This window comes from Lissotriton vulgaris, chromosome 9, assembly GCF_964263255.1.
Source record: "Lissotriton vulgaris chromosome 9, aLisVul1.2, whole genome shotgun sequence".
In the NCBI taxonomy this organism is placed as follows: Eukaryota; Metazoa; Chordata; class Amphibia; order Caudata; family Salamandridae; genus Lissotriton; species Lissotriton vulgaris.
Window position 1 is genome coordinate 456,013,015 of NC_141697.1, and position 16,040 is coordinate 456,029,054.

The 16,040-nt window shown below is 45.3% G+C and overlaps 1 protein-coding gene across 1 annotated transcript in view; it reads left to right on the forward strand.

Annotated features, from left to right (window-relative positions):
- Positions 1-16,040, forward strand: part of LOC147690264 (inverted formin-2-like) — a 156,283-nt gene that overhangs the window by 87,199 nt on the left and 53,044 nt on the right. Inside the window, exon 9 of the mRNA XM_086939470.1 lies at positions 5,990-6,060. Coding sequence (XP_086795596.1) covers positions 5,990-6,060 — 71 coding nt within the window. The remainder of the gene's footprint in view (positions 1-5,989; positions 6,061-16,040) is intronic.

Below are 16,040 nucleotides of genomic sequence, written 5' to 3' on the forward strand. Positions count from 1 at the left end.
CTGTTCTGTATTTGAAGCTAAATGGCCACCTATACTTCAAGGGAGGGGGGAAAAGTTTTAGTGCTTTTAGTAGGAAGCATCATGGTAGGGCTTCTGGAACAGATTACCTTTTGTAAGCTGCTGCCAGCATGGCTCCTGGAACTGGCGGACCTGTCATAAACTGTTAGCAAAGACTGCTCTGAAGGAACACGGAACCTTGTCCATTGCAGGAAAAGCAGCAACATATTTACCCCTTTCCTTCATAATTTGATTACCAAACAAGAAGTTAGAGGCAACCAGGCCACTTTCACAACTTGCTTATTTATTGGGGGGTTGAATCAATTTTGATTGATAAACCCGTGTGTCTGCAAGGAAATAGTGGTATGTAAGTTGTAGATAAAACGTACTGGCCCAGTTAGAGTACCCTACTCTGCTGGGGTGCCCTCTTTTGGCTGCTCTGCCAGGTCCAGGCAAACTATATCTAACAATATGGTCAGCTTTTTGTGATCCCTCCTATACTTGGAAAATAATTGAACCGTTCGATGGAGAGGGATTGTGTTTACTTTGCCGTCCATTATCATTCTACAATATTCTGCCTTATGTTTAGCACAGTGATGTCCTTGATTTCTGCATTACATATTATTTAGTACACGAGAACCCAGTCAAAACATTGTGTTGTAGTAAGGAAGGGTCAAACAAGGTATTTGTTTGTGCATTAACCACCTCCAATCCAGACCCCTATAAATTATTCTCAGAAATGTTATGAATGTCCTTCTACCATGCCCTCCCTCCCGTGCTCTAAGCACTGCAAACTAAAATTGTCTCTCAGAATCAGATGTGGATTGGTCATCATAAGCTGTTGTGTCAAGTAAAGCACTGTATTTCTTTGACTACACATCAAGGAGCTAGATTCTCGCTTCCTACAGTATGGCAACATCTTTTTGTAATGAAACTCCAACTAAGTCAGGTATCTCCTCTAAAAAACAAGATTGATTGCTCTGTAGAAATAAGCTGAATAGATTTATGACCTTATTAAGAGTTTGGCAGTGTTTCATCAGGCCCACTGCTGCAACACTGACAAGCACATTTTCAGACCACCAGCCGGATTTATACTGGAATCCAGGTTGGGTGATCCTGCTTTGGTGATCCCACGGGCGCTGTCTAACCAAGGCTCACATGCTCCCCCAGAGGCAATATTTTCTTCATTGCCACTCTTTTCATGTTGGGTTCATTGCCATCGAAAGGGTTGCATTGAATACATTTGTAATATGCTTGGCGATTCCGTAGTGGCACTGCCAGCCTATTGCAGGCTCGGACCGCTGTGCCACCGCCGTGGCGTCACAGATCCCCAGAGGTTGCAGTGATCTTATGGCAGTCCCACCGCTGCACCTGCAATACGGCGATCAGACTGCCAGTGCATGGACTACCACCAACTCTAAGGTGATCCATAGGTCCTAATCGGGCCCTTAGACTTTTTTGATAGTTTACTAGTTTTATTTATTGGTTGTGAGTCTATGGTCTGTATGACAAACTTAGGAGGACAACATGCATAGAGGACAGGGAGTTGGAAAGGAAAGAGCAAACCGCTTTTATATATAGCTCTTTAACTAATTCAAGTCCTGAGAAGCGGACATTAATTTTATCCATATTAAAGTAGGGTATAATTCAAAGGTTAGCACAGTTCAGATAAGTAGCAACTCAAAGTAAAATATATATCACTTTGATATCAAATCCACCAGGGAAGATGGCACAAATGTGATAGTGTTTTTCATTAACACATGGTGGTAATGTGGTGTTGAAAGTAAAACTGTTGCGTTTTTGAAGGATTGAAGCAGCAAACCTTTGATAAGTATCAGTTTTGCTTGGGCTCCTAATAGAAAAATAATAGACAGCTGTCAGCTAGTCACAGATCCAAGGGCGCCTGCGCCTCTTTGCCTTAACAGAAAGAAGTGTTACAAGTAGCCTGTGCACAAGTGATGTATAAAAGCAGAGTAAATACTGCAAGTCTAGAATACAGAAATCCACAAACACAACAATCACAGTACTCCAATGTTGTGTTTGTTCTGTTTAATGCCGATCAGATGCCCAGCCAACACGTGCTTCTTCAGGGTAATGGACCCATGACTTCTTCAGGGCTAAAGGATGCACAATGGCATAATGTTAAGCAATGTTACATGCACAATGGGGCAGTAGAATTCAGGCGGACACTGTGACTTTAGTGCTACCAAACACCCAAGGTGCCATAAGCAGGGCGGGTATGAAACATTTCGGAAAAAAGCAGAATAGTAGTTTTGTGACAATACGTGGGTCATTGGTTAGACCCGTGACTTGTGTGCATAGAGTTGCAGCAGACGAAATACAATCTAACAATCAGTATAACGATAATACGTAATCACAAAATCAGACTGCTGTGCGTTGAACAGTATTTAGTTTCTTTGAACGTATACATTTGTGCTGCTAATTTACACTTTTTCCTAGGTAATAGAGCGAGGTAATTCAAGCATTAATATATGAGTGACTAGTGCAATGGAGACAGGATGGTCAATGCAACCGGACAAAAGGAGGAAAGCGGGAAAGAGAATGAAACAAAAAGAAGAATGTCTGAAAAGAATACTCTCGGGGAACTGTGAACATAAACACTGCTTACCTATGAGGGCCGATGGGCTGGGAGGGATCTATATGTAATTACAGAAATGTGAACAACTCAATAAAACTCCTGCTTACAAGCAGTGACACACATCCTGAAATAGGGGTGAGTGCGTCAAACTGAGGGGGCTCACCTCTCCGCCGGTTGTACTTCCGTCCCGGCTAATGTGGGTGAGTATCTCCAAAGGAATGAACATCAGATAGTGAGATGGTCAATACAATCAAAGAGTACACTATGGACAAAGCCGGAATAACAATGGATCAGAACCAGTTACATTACCTGGGAAAACGACGTCCCAGGTAAGCAAAATGTGTGTGTGCTCAAGAGAGAAAAGCTGCACAATAATGGTAGAACCAAGAGTAGCACAGCAGCGGACACATACCTGATAGAACGTGTGAAACAGGCAGGTTTCTTACTGAAGTGCCACTTCATGGCTAGTAAGCCAATTTGTGGATCAATGTTCGTGTAGAGGGAGACTACGTCAAGTGAGGCTAGGATGATTTCATTTTGCCAAGTAAGGTCCGTGAGTAAGCTGAGGATGTTATTCGTATCCTTGATGTATGCCGGGAGATTCTGAAAAATTGGTTGCAGGAACATGTCTACATATTCCTCTATTCTCTCGGATGGTCCCCCTACGCATGACACAATCGGTCTACCTGGTGGGAAGGGCAGATTTTTGTGTACCTTGGGGAAGTGTGTATAAAACCGGGATTCTAGGTCTCTCCGCTTTGAGGTATAAAAATTCTTCTTGGCTCAGCATCCCCTCTCTGTGCCAGGTACTCAGATGTTTGTTGAAAAGGAGGTTGAGTGTACAACAAACATCTGAGTACCTGGCACAGAGAGGGGATGCGGAGCCAAGAATAATTGTTATACCTCAAAGTGAAGTGACCTAGATTCCCAAGGTACACAAAATCTGCCCTTCCCACCTCTACACTAACATCGATCAGAACATGTGAAAGAGCAGCGCAATTGTGATTGGCTTCACCTGTCACTTCCATCCCTTTACGCACGCTCTCTCACAATATTAGGTTTTGTATTACATTTTAGTGTATTTTTCTCAGCACTCCTACCCGGTCTGATCCATTGTTAATCCCACTTTGTCCATAGTGTACTCTTTGATGGTACTGACCACCTCACTATCTGACATTCTTTTGGAGATACTCACCCACATCAGCTGGGATGGAAATACAACGAGCATGGAGGTGAGCCCCCTCAGTTTGACACACTCGCCCCTAATTCAGGACGTGTTCACTGCTTGTTATCAGGAGTTTTATTGAGTTCTCGTTTCTGTAACTAGATAGATCCCCTCCCAGCCCATCGGCCCTCATAGGTAAGTGGTGTTTATGCTCACAGTGCCCCGAGAGTACTCTCTTCAGGACATGCATTCTAATTTTTGTTTCATTCTCTTTCCCTCTTTCCTCCTTTTGATCTGTTGCTTTGACCATCCTGTCTCAGTTGCACTTGTCACTCTTATATCAATGCTCTAATTACCTAGCTCTATTACCTAGGAAAATGTGTAGATAAGCGGCACGAATATATACGTACGTAGTAACTAAATATTGTTCAACACACAGCAGTCTGGATTTGTGATTACGTATTACGTTATACTGATTGTTAGATTGTATTTCGTCTGCCGCAGCTCTATGCACACAAGTCACAGGTCTAACCAATGACCCACGTATTGTCACAAAACTACTATTCTGCTTTTTCCGAAATGTTTTATACCGTCCCTGCTTATGGCACCTTGGGTGTTTGGTAGCACTAAAGTCACAGTGTCCACCGAATTCTACTTACCCATTGTGCATGTAACATTGCTTAACATTAGGCCATTGTACATCCTTTAGCCGTGAAGAAGTCGTGGGTCCATTACCCTGAAGAAACATGTGTTGGCTGGGCATCTGATCGGCATTAAACAGAGAAGAAACGCAATTTGATCTGCTTTTATTCATCACATGTGCACAGGCCACATGTATCGATTTTTCTGAGACCTAGTGTCTACCTGGGGGTTTGGGGTTATCCCCCTGCCTGTGGCCCCGTCTCTTACTGGTAATTTCCACACACACACGTACACACGAGCAGGCGCCATATCGCATTACTTAAAACCAGTCTTAATTGTCTAGGCTTAACAGAAAGAAGAATGGGCAAAAGCCAGTTGATGGTGACGCACTGAAAGCTTGTGTGAGAAACCTCGTCTTATTCACTGGCTTCAGGCGGCGAGGCAGCACAGAGCAGCAGTTTGTCACAGGCTGTCACAGCAATGAAAGAGGGACACAAACAGTTGAAGAAAAGTTTGTTAGTAGAGACCGGAAACCTGGCAAGAAAGAGAACTGATGTACCCAAAACATTGAAATGTCAAGAGCTCTATTGAAGATTATGGAGCAGCATATATGAACCAGTACAGGCCTGCTGCTCTCCACATTTCAATGTCCTAATACACAGACTTTGCCTTGCCTTTCACTTTCCCCTGCCTTGCCAAAATATATGGAGTGTGCCGGGAAAAGTGAAAGGCAGAGATCATGCTGTAGAGCACACTGAAGCCTTCCCCCCCCTCCTTGAGTAGCTCACACAATTACTTGAGCCTCAGAAGAAGGGAGTGGGGGGGGAGAACTGCCACTAGTGAAATGGGGTGCCAATACCGAGCTCAGCAAAGTGTGGTATCCATGCTCCATGGGTAAACTTCTGAGTATCATCTCCAAAATGCAACATAACCTTCTGTCCCGAGCACCAAGACATAACAACTTATGGGGTACTTATGGGGTACTTCATATAGAGTGCCATGTTCTTTTGGTCATGCTTTCTTGCTATTGGTGTTCTGTTTTTGCTGTGGATTTAAAGTATGTCTATTGCTTCAATGAATGAGGATGTCTTGACTGATGAGGGTCCCTTATGTAGACTGCCTTGGGTTTTGATCGATTACCACTCACCACCTTTAATGGGCTGTAATAAAGTATTATTGGAAGTGTAGTGCTATGCTATTTCAAAGTTACATAAAGTGTAGTAACACAAAAAACATATGAACACCTCAGTCTGGCCATAGATTTTGTTGACTATCACTCTATGGGTGCTTACAAACTCAAACTAAAAAATGCTGGTTTAAATCCATACTGAAAAGAAATGTACCGAAGAGTTAACATTCTCGGGTGTAATGTAAAGTTGTGCATACCATGTGTCGCAAAAAAACTTGAGAAACCAGATCTATTGAGGTGACAGCAGCTCTCCTAACAAGTGCCACATCTCACCTGCAGAAACAGAAATTGCTTCTCATTTAGTCACACATACCCGACATAGCTGAACTGCTTACTAGAATTTCTGATTTCAGCACCGAAGTCAAGAGACGATGTTAACCAGTTTGTTTGTTTACAGGAAGTTGAGAAGAACCACCATGACTTGCTGAATCTTCCTAATGATCTTGAGTGTGTTTCCAGAGCAGCTGGGTAGGAGCACTTCTTTATTTCCAGATCTAAAACAAATGGTTCTCGTCGATTATTCAATCCTCGACCTCAATATGGTCTGCACCTTCTGCTTCCTTTATAAGATGCATTCATTCTCACTACTGTGTTTTAGTTTCTGTTCGTCTTGGGAAGCAACTAAATTGCCCCTTTTTATTAATGTCCAGTGTCCTCTCCTTAAATTCCTTTTCTTTGACAGTTTGTTTTCTTGTTCTGTGGAAGGTGCCTCTATCGCAATACGTTGCTCCCTAAAGTCACAAATGAAACTGTTTATGCTTGAAGTTAAGAAACACACTCACACAGAATCTTCCTCATCAGTCTTACCTGGAGGGAACTGACCAAGTGACTTTCTTTTCCAGATGTGCAACGTTCAGTGGTGCACCACAATGCATTAGATCTTAACTAGTTATTTCTTCTCAGTTACGTAATACCAGGGTAGAGAAGTTTTCCAGGTTGTGCTGTGCCGCTTCTCTTGCCTGGTCCTGTGAACTGGATCACTTGAATTCAAAGCATCTTACATTTAGTATAATTAAAAAGTGGCCCGTCCTACCCCTAACTACCCCCTACCAGCGATGCGTGTCACTGTACAATTTTTGTGAACAGATGGGGCCACAGATTTGACTGGTGGACACTTTGATAGAAGATGAACCACATACAAACGTGAGAGTTTAATGAGCATTAGATTTCGCCATCCCATCCAGCGGAGTACCCAGAAAATGTAATGCTCCCGTCTTTCAACCAGGCTCTGATGGAAACAATCAAGCGAGACGTGAGCCTGAACATTCCTAGAAGAGCTCCCTTGTCTCTTCCATCCAAGAATCGATCTACTCATGCTTTGTTATGTTATGTTAAATTAATTTATTGAGCGCGCTAACACCATTAGGTTCCTTGGCGCTATACTGAGAGAGCAGGGAGGAGAGACAGAAAATAACATAACAGAGGATAACAACTAATTATACGCTTTGGTGAAAAGGTGCGTTTTAAGGGAAGATCTGAATCTGGAGTAGGGGGAGGACAACCTAAGAGAAAGGGGTAAGGAGTTCCAAAAAGACGGGGCTAAGAATGAAAACCTAAGGCCGCCGTGTTTCTTCCGCTTGAATCTAGGGACAGAAAGTAGAGCCATTTGAGATGACCGAAGGGTGCGGGAGGGAACATACTGATGAAGCAAGGAAGAGATGAAAGAGGGGCTGTGGCCAGTGAGGGATTTGGAAATGATACAACCAAGCTTAAATTTACAGCGGGCAGAGACCGGAAGCCAGTGGAGACTTTTTAGAAGAGGCTGAACATGTTGATCTCTGGGCTGATGGTATATCAGGCGGGCAGCCTGATTTTGGATCAACTGGAGTCTCCTGAGTTGGTATGCAGGAATGCCTGCGTATAATGCATTTGCGTAGTCAAGCCCGGACATGACTAACGCAAGCAGGGCCAAAATAAGGGCATCGGTGGTAAGTAGGCAAGAGATTTCGCGTATTTTCCTGAGCTGGAAATGGCTGGAGGAAACTACAGCGCTGATCTGGGGTGTCATAGATAGATCGTTACTTATGACAACTCCCAGACTTTTTGCTGAGTTGACGGGACAGGGGGGGCTGCCAAGACTGGCAGGCCAAAAGGAAGAGTGCCAGGGATTGGAGGGTCCCCTGACAAGCACCAGCTCGGTCTTGTCGGGGTTAAGTTTCAGATGGTTTGTGCCCATCCAATCACTGATGAAACAAAGGGTGTTTTGGAAAGTGGAGATGGATTCATCCCTGGAGTCAATGGTGAAGACCAGTTGAATGTCGTCCGCGTAGTTGAACGCGGAGACATTGAATCGACGGAGTGAGCGGATTAACGGGACCAGGTATAAATTAAAAAGGAGAGGGGATAAGGAAAAGCCTTTTGGGACACCGCAGGTCAACTCGACTTGAGAAGCAGAACACTGGGACAGCCTGACAGCTTGATGGCGATGGGTCAGGAAAGAGCGCACCCAGTCCAGGGCAGTACCCTGGATGCCAGCCTCTCTGACACGGTCGACCAAGATGTCATGGTCGACCGTGTCAAAGGCGGCCGACAGGTCTAGAAGGACCAGGGCATGACAGGTGTTAGAGTCGGCGCCCCTGCGTAGTTCGTTCATCACAGAGAGGATGACTGCTTCTGTGGAATGCACAGGTCTAAACCCAGCCTGCTGGGGGTCCAAAACACAAGTCTTCTACAAAAGAGGTAAGGGTTTGAGTAACATGGGACTCCAGGACTTTGCTAAGGAAGGGAAGGAGGGAGATAGGGCGATAGTTGCTCATGATGGACGGATCAGCCGTAGGTTTTTCAGAATGGCGACCACCTCTGCCCGTTTGAAGGATCCCGGGACCACCCCCGTGGTCAAGGAGTTGTTTAAAAGGGCTAGAGGGGGATCCGGGCAGGAAGTGAAAGCTTCTCGCAGGGCCGAGGGGGGGCAGCAGTCACAGGGAGAGCCAGAGGAGACTTTGAGCAAGAGGGGGAGAAAATTATCTTTAGAAATGAGGGGGAACTGGGTTAGGGTATGGGTGTTGTGGTGATAGGGGGTACTGGGGGGAGAAGGGGCAGATGAGGCATGAGCAGAGATGCTGGTTTTGATTTTGACAATTTTGTCCACAAAGAATTGATTCAAGGAATCACACAGAGGCTGGGAGGGGAGGGGAGCAATGGTGACTCTCGCCGGGTTAGATAATTCCTCAACAATAGAGAAAATATCTTTGGACTTATTAGTGGAGTTCAAGATCTTATTGGAAAAGTAGCTGGATTTAGCCCGGGCTATAGCAGACTTGTATTCCCTCAGCTGAGAAGAGAAGACAGCTTTTGTCTCGGGGGTATATCCACGACGCCAGCGTCTTTCGGTGCCTTGAGTTCCTCGGTGAACCACCTATGGGCGTCGTGACTGCGCCGTGTCTTAACAGGTTTTAGAGGTGCCACCGAGTCCGCGGCGGAAACAAGCCATTGGGTGAGGTTATCGGACTGAGAGTCAATGGAAATGGTGTTTCCCGTGATAGAAGGGGCAGAAGAGCTCAGGAGGGAGGTAAATTTATTGAGGTCGGCCTTGTTCCAGTTACGTGCCAGAAAGTTAGATTCTCGGATGATATTGGCGGGGGGGGGGTTTGGCAAGGGAAAAAGTGTTAAGTAGATGATCTGACCAGAGGCAGGGAAGAACAAGGGGAGTGGAGATGTCTAAGGAAGAAGTCCATACTTGGTCCAGGATATGACCTTTAACGTGCGTGGGTGTGTGTATATGTTGAGTGCAATTGAGGCCCAGCATGAGGTCAGAAAAGGCAAGTAAATCAGAGGTTTCATGAGGGTCCGATGGCCAATAATTGAAGTCACCGAGGACCAGAACATTGGTGTTGTTGATGGTCAGCTGCGAGATAAGCTCACCAAACTGAACGGAGAAGTTTGGCATAGGTTGGGGAGGGCGGTAAACCAGGACACATATAAGAGAGGACCCAGGTTGTTCCAGGCTGAGTACAAGACAGTCGGTCATAGGGATGCTGGGGGTGGGCACAGGGGAGAACCGGGTTGGGTGCCTAATGATGGCTGCGACCCCGCCACCCGCTTTGCCAGAGGGGCAGTTGGCTTGCAGTATGTAATATCCCGGAGGGATGGCCGCCAGGATATCAGGGGAGGAATCATCTGTGAGCCAGGTCTCGGACAGGAACAAGATGTCAGGCTGTTCCGATCCTAAGAGATAGAAGATGTCAGATTAATGGCTGACCAGAGACCGAGTGTTAAGGTACATCACAGATAAGGGGGAGTTAGGGGCAGATCCCGAGGTAGAAGTACGAGATTTGCCTGCCAGGTCCGGGGGCCTGTGAATGGGAGATGGAAGAATGATCTCGGGGAAAGATTTCCTGGGTGCAGGCAAGCCGCATACAGCGTGCTTAACAGAGGGCTCTGGGGGACGGAGTACGGGCTCGTGAAGTGAAATAATGGATTTCACTTCAATCCACCCACTGATATCCACCATTTCACCTTTACATTCTCATCAGTTCATTCTATCATCCATCATTTCATCAATCCATCCATCCAACCTTGGATTCCATTTTCTGTGCCATCCTTTCATCCTCCCATCATCGCATTCACTTATCCACCCATCCTTTCACCTACTCATCCTTTCACTCATCCATCCTACCTTCCACTCATCCATCCACCTGAACGTCATCCATCCTTCACCCACTCATCCATCCACCCACCTATCCATCCTTCTATCCCCCCACCCTTTCACTCACTTATACAACCATCTGTACTTTGATCTACCCAACCTTTAGCCCACTAATCTACCCATTATTTCGCCCACTAATCCATCCATACTTTTACCCACCAACTCACCCTTTTGTCCACCCATCCTTTCTCCCATTCATCCATACAGCCCTTCGACCACAATCCCACATATCATTTCACCCACACATCATTCATCCTTTCATCCATCCTCCTTTTCCCCCACACATTCTTCCACCCTCCCATCCTTTCACTGACCCATCCATCCTGTCATCCACCCACCCCTTCGCCCACTCATCGATCTTTTCACTTGCCTTGCCCATACCCCCACTCATCCATCTACCTTTCCCTTTCCATCAGCCTATCTTTTTTCCTTCCTTTTAATGATTAATACATAAGCTTTTAACTGCCAAGTTGCAGATAAGAGGGCCAAAAGGAACCCACTCCTCTGTAGCTTGTCAAGCAGGGGTTCACGATGGCAGTGATCCCACCCCAAGATAATTTGGGGAATCTCACTGGGTTTGTCCAGGCCTATTTCATTCAAACTTTGCCACCATAAATTATTGAACTATTTTGTACGCCAAAATACTCAACTCATTTTATGTTCCTGAGAGAAAGTGCCTCTTTTTTGCAAGGTTAGCCCCACTTTTTGCCCCTGGTTTTGATGTGGTTTCAGTTGTAGTGCACAGGGTCCAGGACAGAGCCCTAAGACAGGGTTCACTATACCATAGGTGACAATATATCTTCATGAGCCAGTGAATCTATACAGAGTACCTGGCCTGGGAACTCCAGAACTAGAGTTCCACAGCACCATGATGGCTTCACTGAACACAGGAGTGTTTGATACCAAACTACTCCTTTCATTAAATCCACACTGATGCCAGTGTGACATTTATTGTACCATGTACTCAGAGGGCACCTCAGAGGTCCTCCCTGAAAACCTACCAACCCTGGTGTGGTCTGTGACTGGCTGTAGGCAGCCAGCCACCACCAGACATCTTTTTGGACACCTAGGTAGAGAGCCCTTGCTTTCTGGGACCCGAAACAATGCACATCCCAGGATGGGCCGGTGCTTGAAGTGGAAGCTTCAAAGACCTGCCTCCTTTGTAATGCAACCCCCCCAACCTTTTCTGCTAGAAGCAGATGGCAGCTCCCTGTTGCACCCGTACGTTGGGTGAGAAAACCCAAGACCAAATGTTGTGTGTCCACCTCTGTCAAGGCCACCCCTAAGGTTCGGGGAGGCAAGTTGAAGCACATCTTTCAGCCCTGCCATCTTGAAGATAAGGAGATCCTCCCACTCAGGGCTAGGTCTATGCCCACTGACCCAATGAAGTTTCTCCTGACCTCAAGTGTACAGCTGGCTGATGGCTCCTGACTGCCACAATGACTCCTGCAGCCTGAATCCAGAGGCTCCCTGACCGGCTCCAGGAAGTAGACTCTGTTGTCAAGGCACCAGAATCTCCTAAGCTTTGGTGAGCTGAACTGACTGTGCCCCTGCAACCACCTACATCTCTACTTGCTTCTGCTGTCATTGGTATCCCTCTTGCAACCTTCAGTACTACGCCTGCAGCCTGATGGTCGAAAGAAGAAACTCTATTGAAAAGCATTGGGTGCCCGACCCTGATTTTGCGCCCTGCAAACAGTAACCCTGGGCGTAGCGGGGCTACATGGAAGGCCACAGAGTTGACAAAAAATGCTGTGGAGCTCTGCTACACCACCCACCTCCCACATGGCTGGCAAACTCTGCTCCGACGCAGAGTGTGTGGAGATTTGCCTACTCTGTGGAACACGGAGTAGGCAAATCTCTGCACATTCCGCAAGCAGAGTTCCCTAACCGGGGTTAGCACACAGCCGTTCAGTGCCACTTATGGTATATGTTTGGTCCTGCTTCGTGTCTCCCCCTGTGCTTGTGCTTCCCACCAAAGCTTTGCCCCTGCAACTGATCCACTTACTTGCAAGCAGTGTGGCTCAAAGCACCCCTGTCTCCATTGAAAACTATTGGGCTAAACTCTGACCTGAACCCGGCTGCCCCTGTGCCGCTGGTGGTGCAGTTTTTGTACTCATCAGGCCTAAGACTGGATGTGTAAGTGTGGTACTTACCTGTTCAACCACATTGTTGCTTTCCCCATAGGACAAGATTGAACCGCTTTAAAAATATTCCAAGTGTCCGCTTTTGGTGAATGTGAAAAGTATTTTTATTTAAAAATGTACCTTATTGTTAAGATCATAGTTTAAAATTAAATACAAACAATGCTTATTTTTGCAAAATTGGTGGTGATTCCCCTCTTGAGTCCTGTGTATTGGTCAATGTTGTGCAATAAATGTCTTGCACTCCTCTATGTTGGGCCTTTGGCTGTTCGACCACACTACCACTAATAGAGCATTTTGGGTTTACATTGAGCCCTGTAAGCTTTTGAGGAACCCCTGGTCTCGCTGCAAGGTATAACCACCTAGTGGGCATACCATAAGCAGAGCCAGCTTCTTACAGTTCCATTTCCCTGCCCACCTCTTTTCTGAAGGTGGTCATGTTACAAATACTGTTACCAGTAACCGCCTTTTTGGTCGCTACATCAACCTGTAATAGAGCACCAAAAATATTTTACTCTTTGAGACCTTCAGTCTTTTCATTCCTCAAATATAATTTGTGTGCATAGTCTTCGAACCTAACACTTTGCAAGTTAACTTGCCTTTTCATTCCTGCACTCTACAAGCCATTGCTCTCACTGTCTTTAATGTGGTTATTCTTTCAGCCAGTATCCTATTTTGTTTGATTTCCCCACACAGTGGTCGGTTTTGCATAATGCTATTAGGATGTGTGTTATGCATCTTATCTGTGTTTAAAAATGCATAATTTCTTGCATAAGTCTGCAAACATCTGTACTTTCACACTGTGGAGGTGTCCGTTTTTTATGTCTTTCTTTAATTTATTTCCAGTTTTTCTAGCCAATAGCACATTTGACAAGTGATGTGGTTTAATTACTTACCAGTTTGTCGCAATACAACCTGGCCTTCATATGTGCTGCACCTTTTGCCTGTGGGATAATTTTGATGGCAGGGGATGGTTCTATATGCGGTCAGTTCAACGTTTACCCATAAATCACTTTAATTAGGTACAAAAACATTTAGCCAGTTCAGCATAGATCAGAAATGTTGTGCTCAACCTTTGGAGACCATGCATGCATTACAAATATATTGTTATGCTATGTTATATGGATTTATGGAGTGCAACTAATCACCTGAACTGTGTAGAGGCACTGAAGCAAGGGAGCAGGTTGTCTGTTGGGAGTTTATTGAAGAGCCAGGTATTCAGCCTCTTCCATGATTCAAGAAGCGAGGAGGCGGCCCTGGTGTGTGGAGTGGAGGGAGATGGTTCCATATTTTTGGGTGTGATGTAGAAGGAGATTAGGCCATCCGTTCTGCTTTTGCAGATTCGGGTGCAAGAGAACATGGCTGAGCATATGTGTCTGCTGGGTTTCTAGAAATGAAGGCAGGAGTTGGGGTATCTCGGTCTTATGTTGTGCCGTGACTTGTATGCATGTGTGAAGTTTGAATTAGCAGTGTTTCCCATTGGTAGCTGGTGGAGTTCTGAGGTTTGGTGCGGTGTGTAAGTGACGTGGGAGATCCAGGATGAGTCTGTTGCAGCATTCTGGATGGTTTGAAGTTGGTAGAGGAAGTGATTGGAGATTCTGATATAGTTTTGCCATAGTCTAGTCTTCTAGCGATGTCTGGTGCATAGTATGTGGAAGTAGCAGGAGCTGACAGTCTTCACCTGTGAGACAATGTTTGTAGTCTAAGATGTTTCTTGCATTGTTAGTGAGTATAGTTGTTGGACCAAGGTCTGATGGCCACCAGATAGATTCCCAGGGGAAACTCTTGTTCCTGAAATTCACTTCCGTCTTGTCGGAGTTGAGTTTCAGGTAGCTGCTTTTCATCGATTCTGCTATGCAAATCATACATTTAGTGAAGTTGCAGCAGGTTGTAGAGAACCTGTCAGGCATTGAGAGGATGCACAGGGTGTCATCAGTGTAGGAAATCATGGTGATGCTGTGAGGTCGGATACCGGCGAGTGGTGCCATGTACATGTTGAACAGAATAGGGCTGAGAGATGATCCTTGAAGGACTCTACAGGTCAGGTATTTGGGCTGTGATCTGTAGAGAGTGAATCTTACTCACTGTGTTCTCCTGATGCGGAAGAAGCATATCTATTCAAGGTCAGGGCCTTTGATGTCTGTGTGTATTCTTTTGATGAGGCTGGAGTGACACTATGTTGAATTAATGTGATGTTACAACGCAGTTGTTAGACCGTGGTACGTTACATCGCAGTAATTACAACCATTTGCGCTAGAGGGCACTGGATTTAGGAATAGTATGATTTACTATTCCAACTCCAGCCTACATAACAGTAGGGAAGGTGTTGGAATAGTAAATCGTACTATTCCTTAGTGTACAGCGCCATCAAGCGCTGTAATGACCGCGATGTGAACATACCGCGGTGTAACAGCCACGTTGTAAAGGTCGTTCACCATATCGAACGCAGCAGAGAGATCCAGCAGTATGAGGAAATCTGCTTCTCCTCCATCCAGTAAGGAGTGAATGTCACTTGTGTAACAGAATTACCTCTCAACAGAAAGTTAGGCTAATCATAATAATAATCAAATGCACAATCGCAATCACAAAAACGGGTTAAGGTGATGTCAGAAAGAAAGAGGGCCTTGCCGTCTTTATGTGGACATTAATTCTTTTCATCAGATTTGTAAAATGTAGGGAACCCCAAGATAGCCACCTCCATCTTGTAGTCCCAGCTTCTCTGAGTTAAATAGCCCAGTGAGAAAACAACCGAAAAGGTGGTAAGACTAGTACTGTGTATTGTTGATAGTTTAAACCTGCTAGTTTCATTCTCCCCATGACTGCTTACATTGAACTTTGTTTCTGTGCTAACTGTACTTTTGAAACTGCTGATTTTTCTACCGATTTTTCGAATGTCTCTCATAGTTTTCCCTGTGCTGATAAGCCTGTAGGGGCAACCCCCCCAGTCTCTCCCAGCCTTGTGTCTTTAAAAGTAAAAAAAAATAATAAGACAAACTACATCCTCAGCAGAGACTTAGCAGAGTGTGTTTAAAAGACTGCTTAGTCTTAGTTTATGATTTAAACGGTGTTTGGAAAGAGTATGTAGCACTTGATTTTGACTAGAAAAAGTGGTTTAAGTGAGCAAAAAGCAGTTTTTAAGGGGCTGTAGATTTAGAATTAAACAGGACTTGAAAAGCGTGGATTAAGCCTGTTTGTATCCAAGGAGATTCTGAATTCAGAAGCAGCACACCCTGCCTTGCCCCCTGGCCATCATCCAGGGCTTGAGGTCATACGATACTTATATATTTGCTATTGGACGTTACACCTGTGCTCTGCTTGGCTGCTGTATCTGTACTGGACTTGGGGTTAGTGTTCTTATTAGCTGATAGGTCTAGGGTTTTGATTGTTCCATTGGTTAGTGATTCCATTGGATGTAGGCCTTAGTGTTTGTGTTATGATTGTAAAATAGTACAAGGGTTTTTGATTGGTTCCTGGGGGCTAGGGTTTCTTTTGTGCCTAGGGCTTAGGGTTTAATATCTGATTGGCTGCTAGGGCTATGATTGGTTGTATGAGTCTGGTTGCCTGTTGGTCTTAAGTCCAGCACTAAGGACACACCTGCTATAAGTCCACAAACACTGCTCACTCTTCTTCAAAACAGTCACACTATCACCAAAACACAT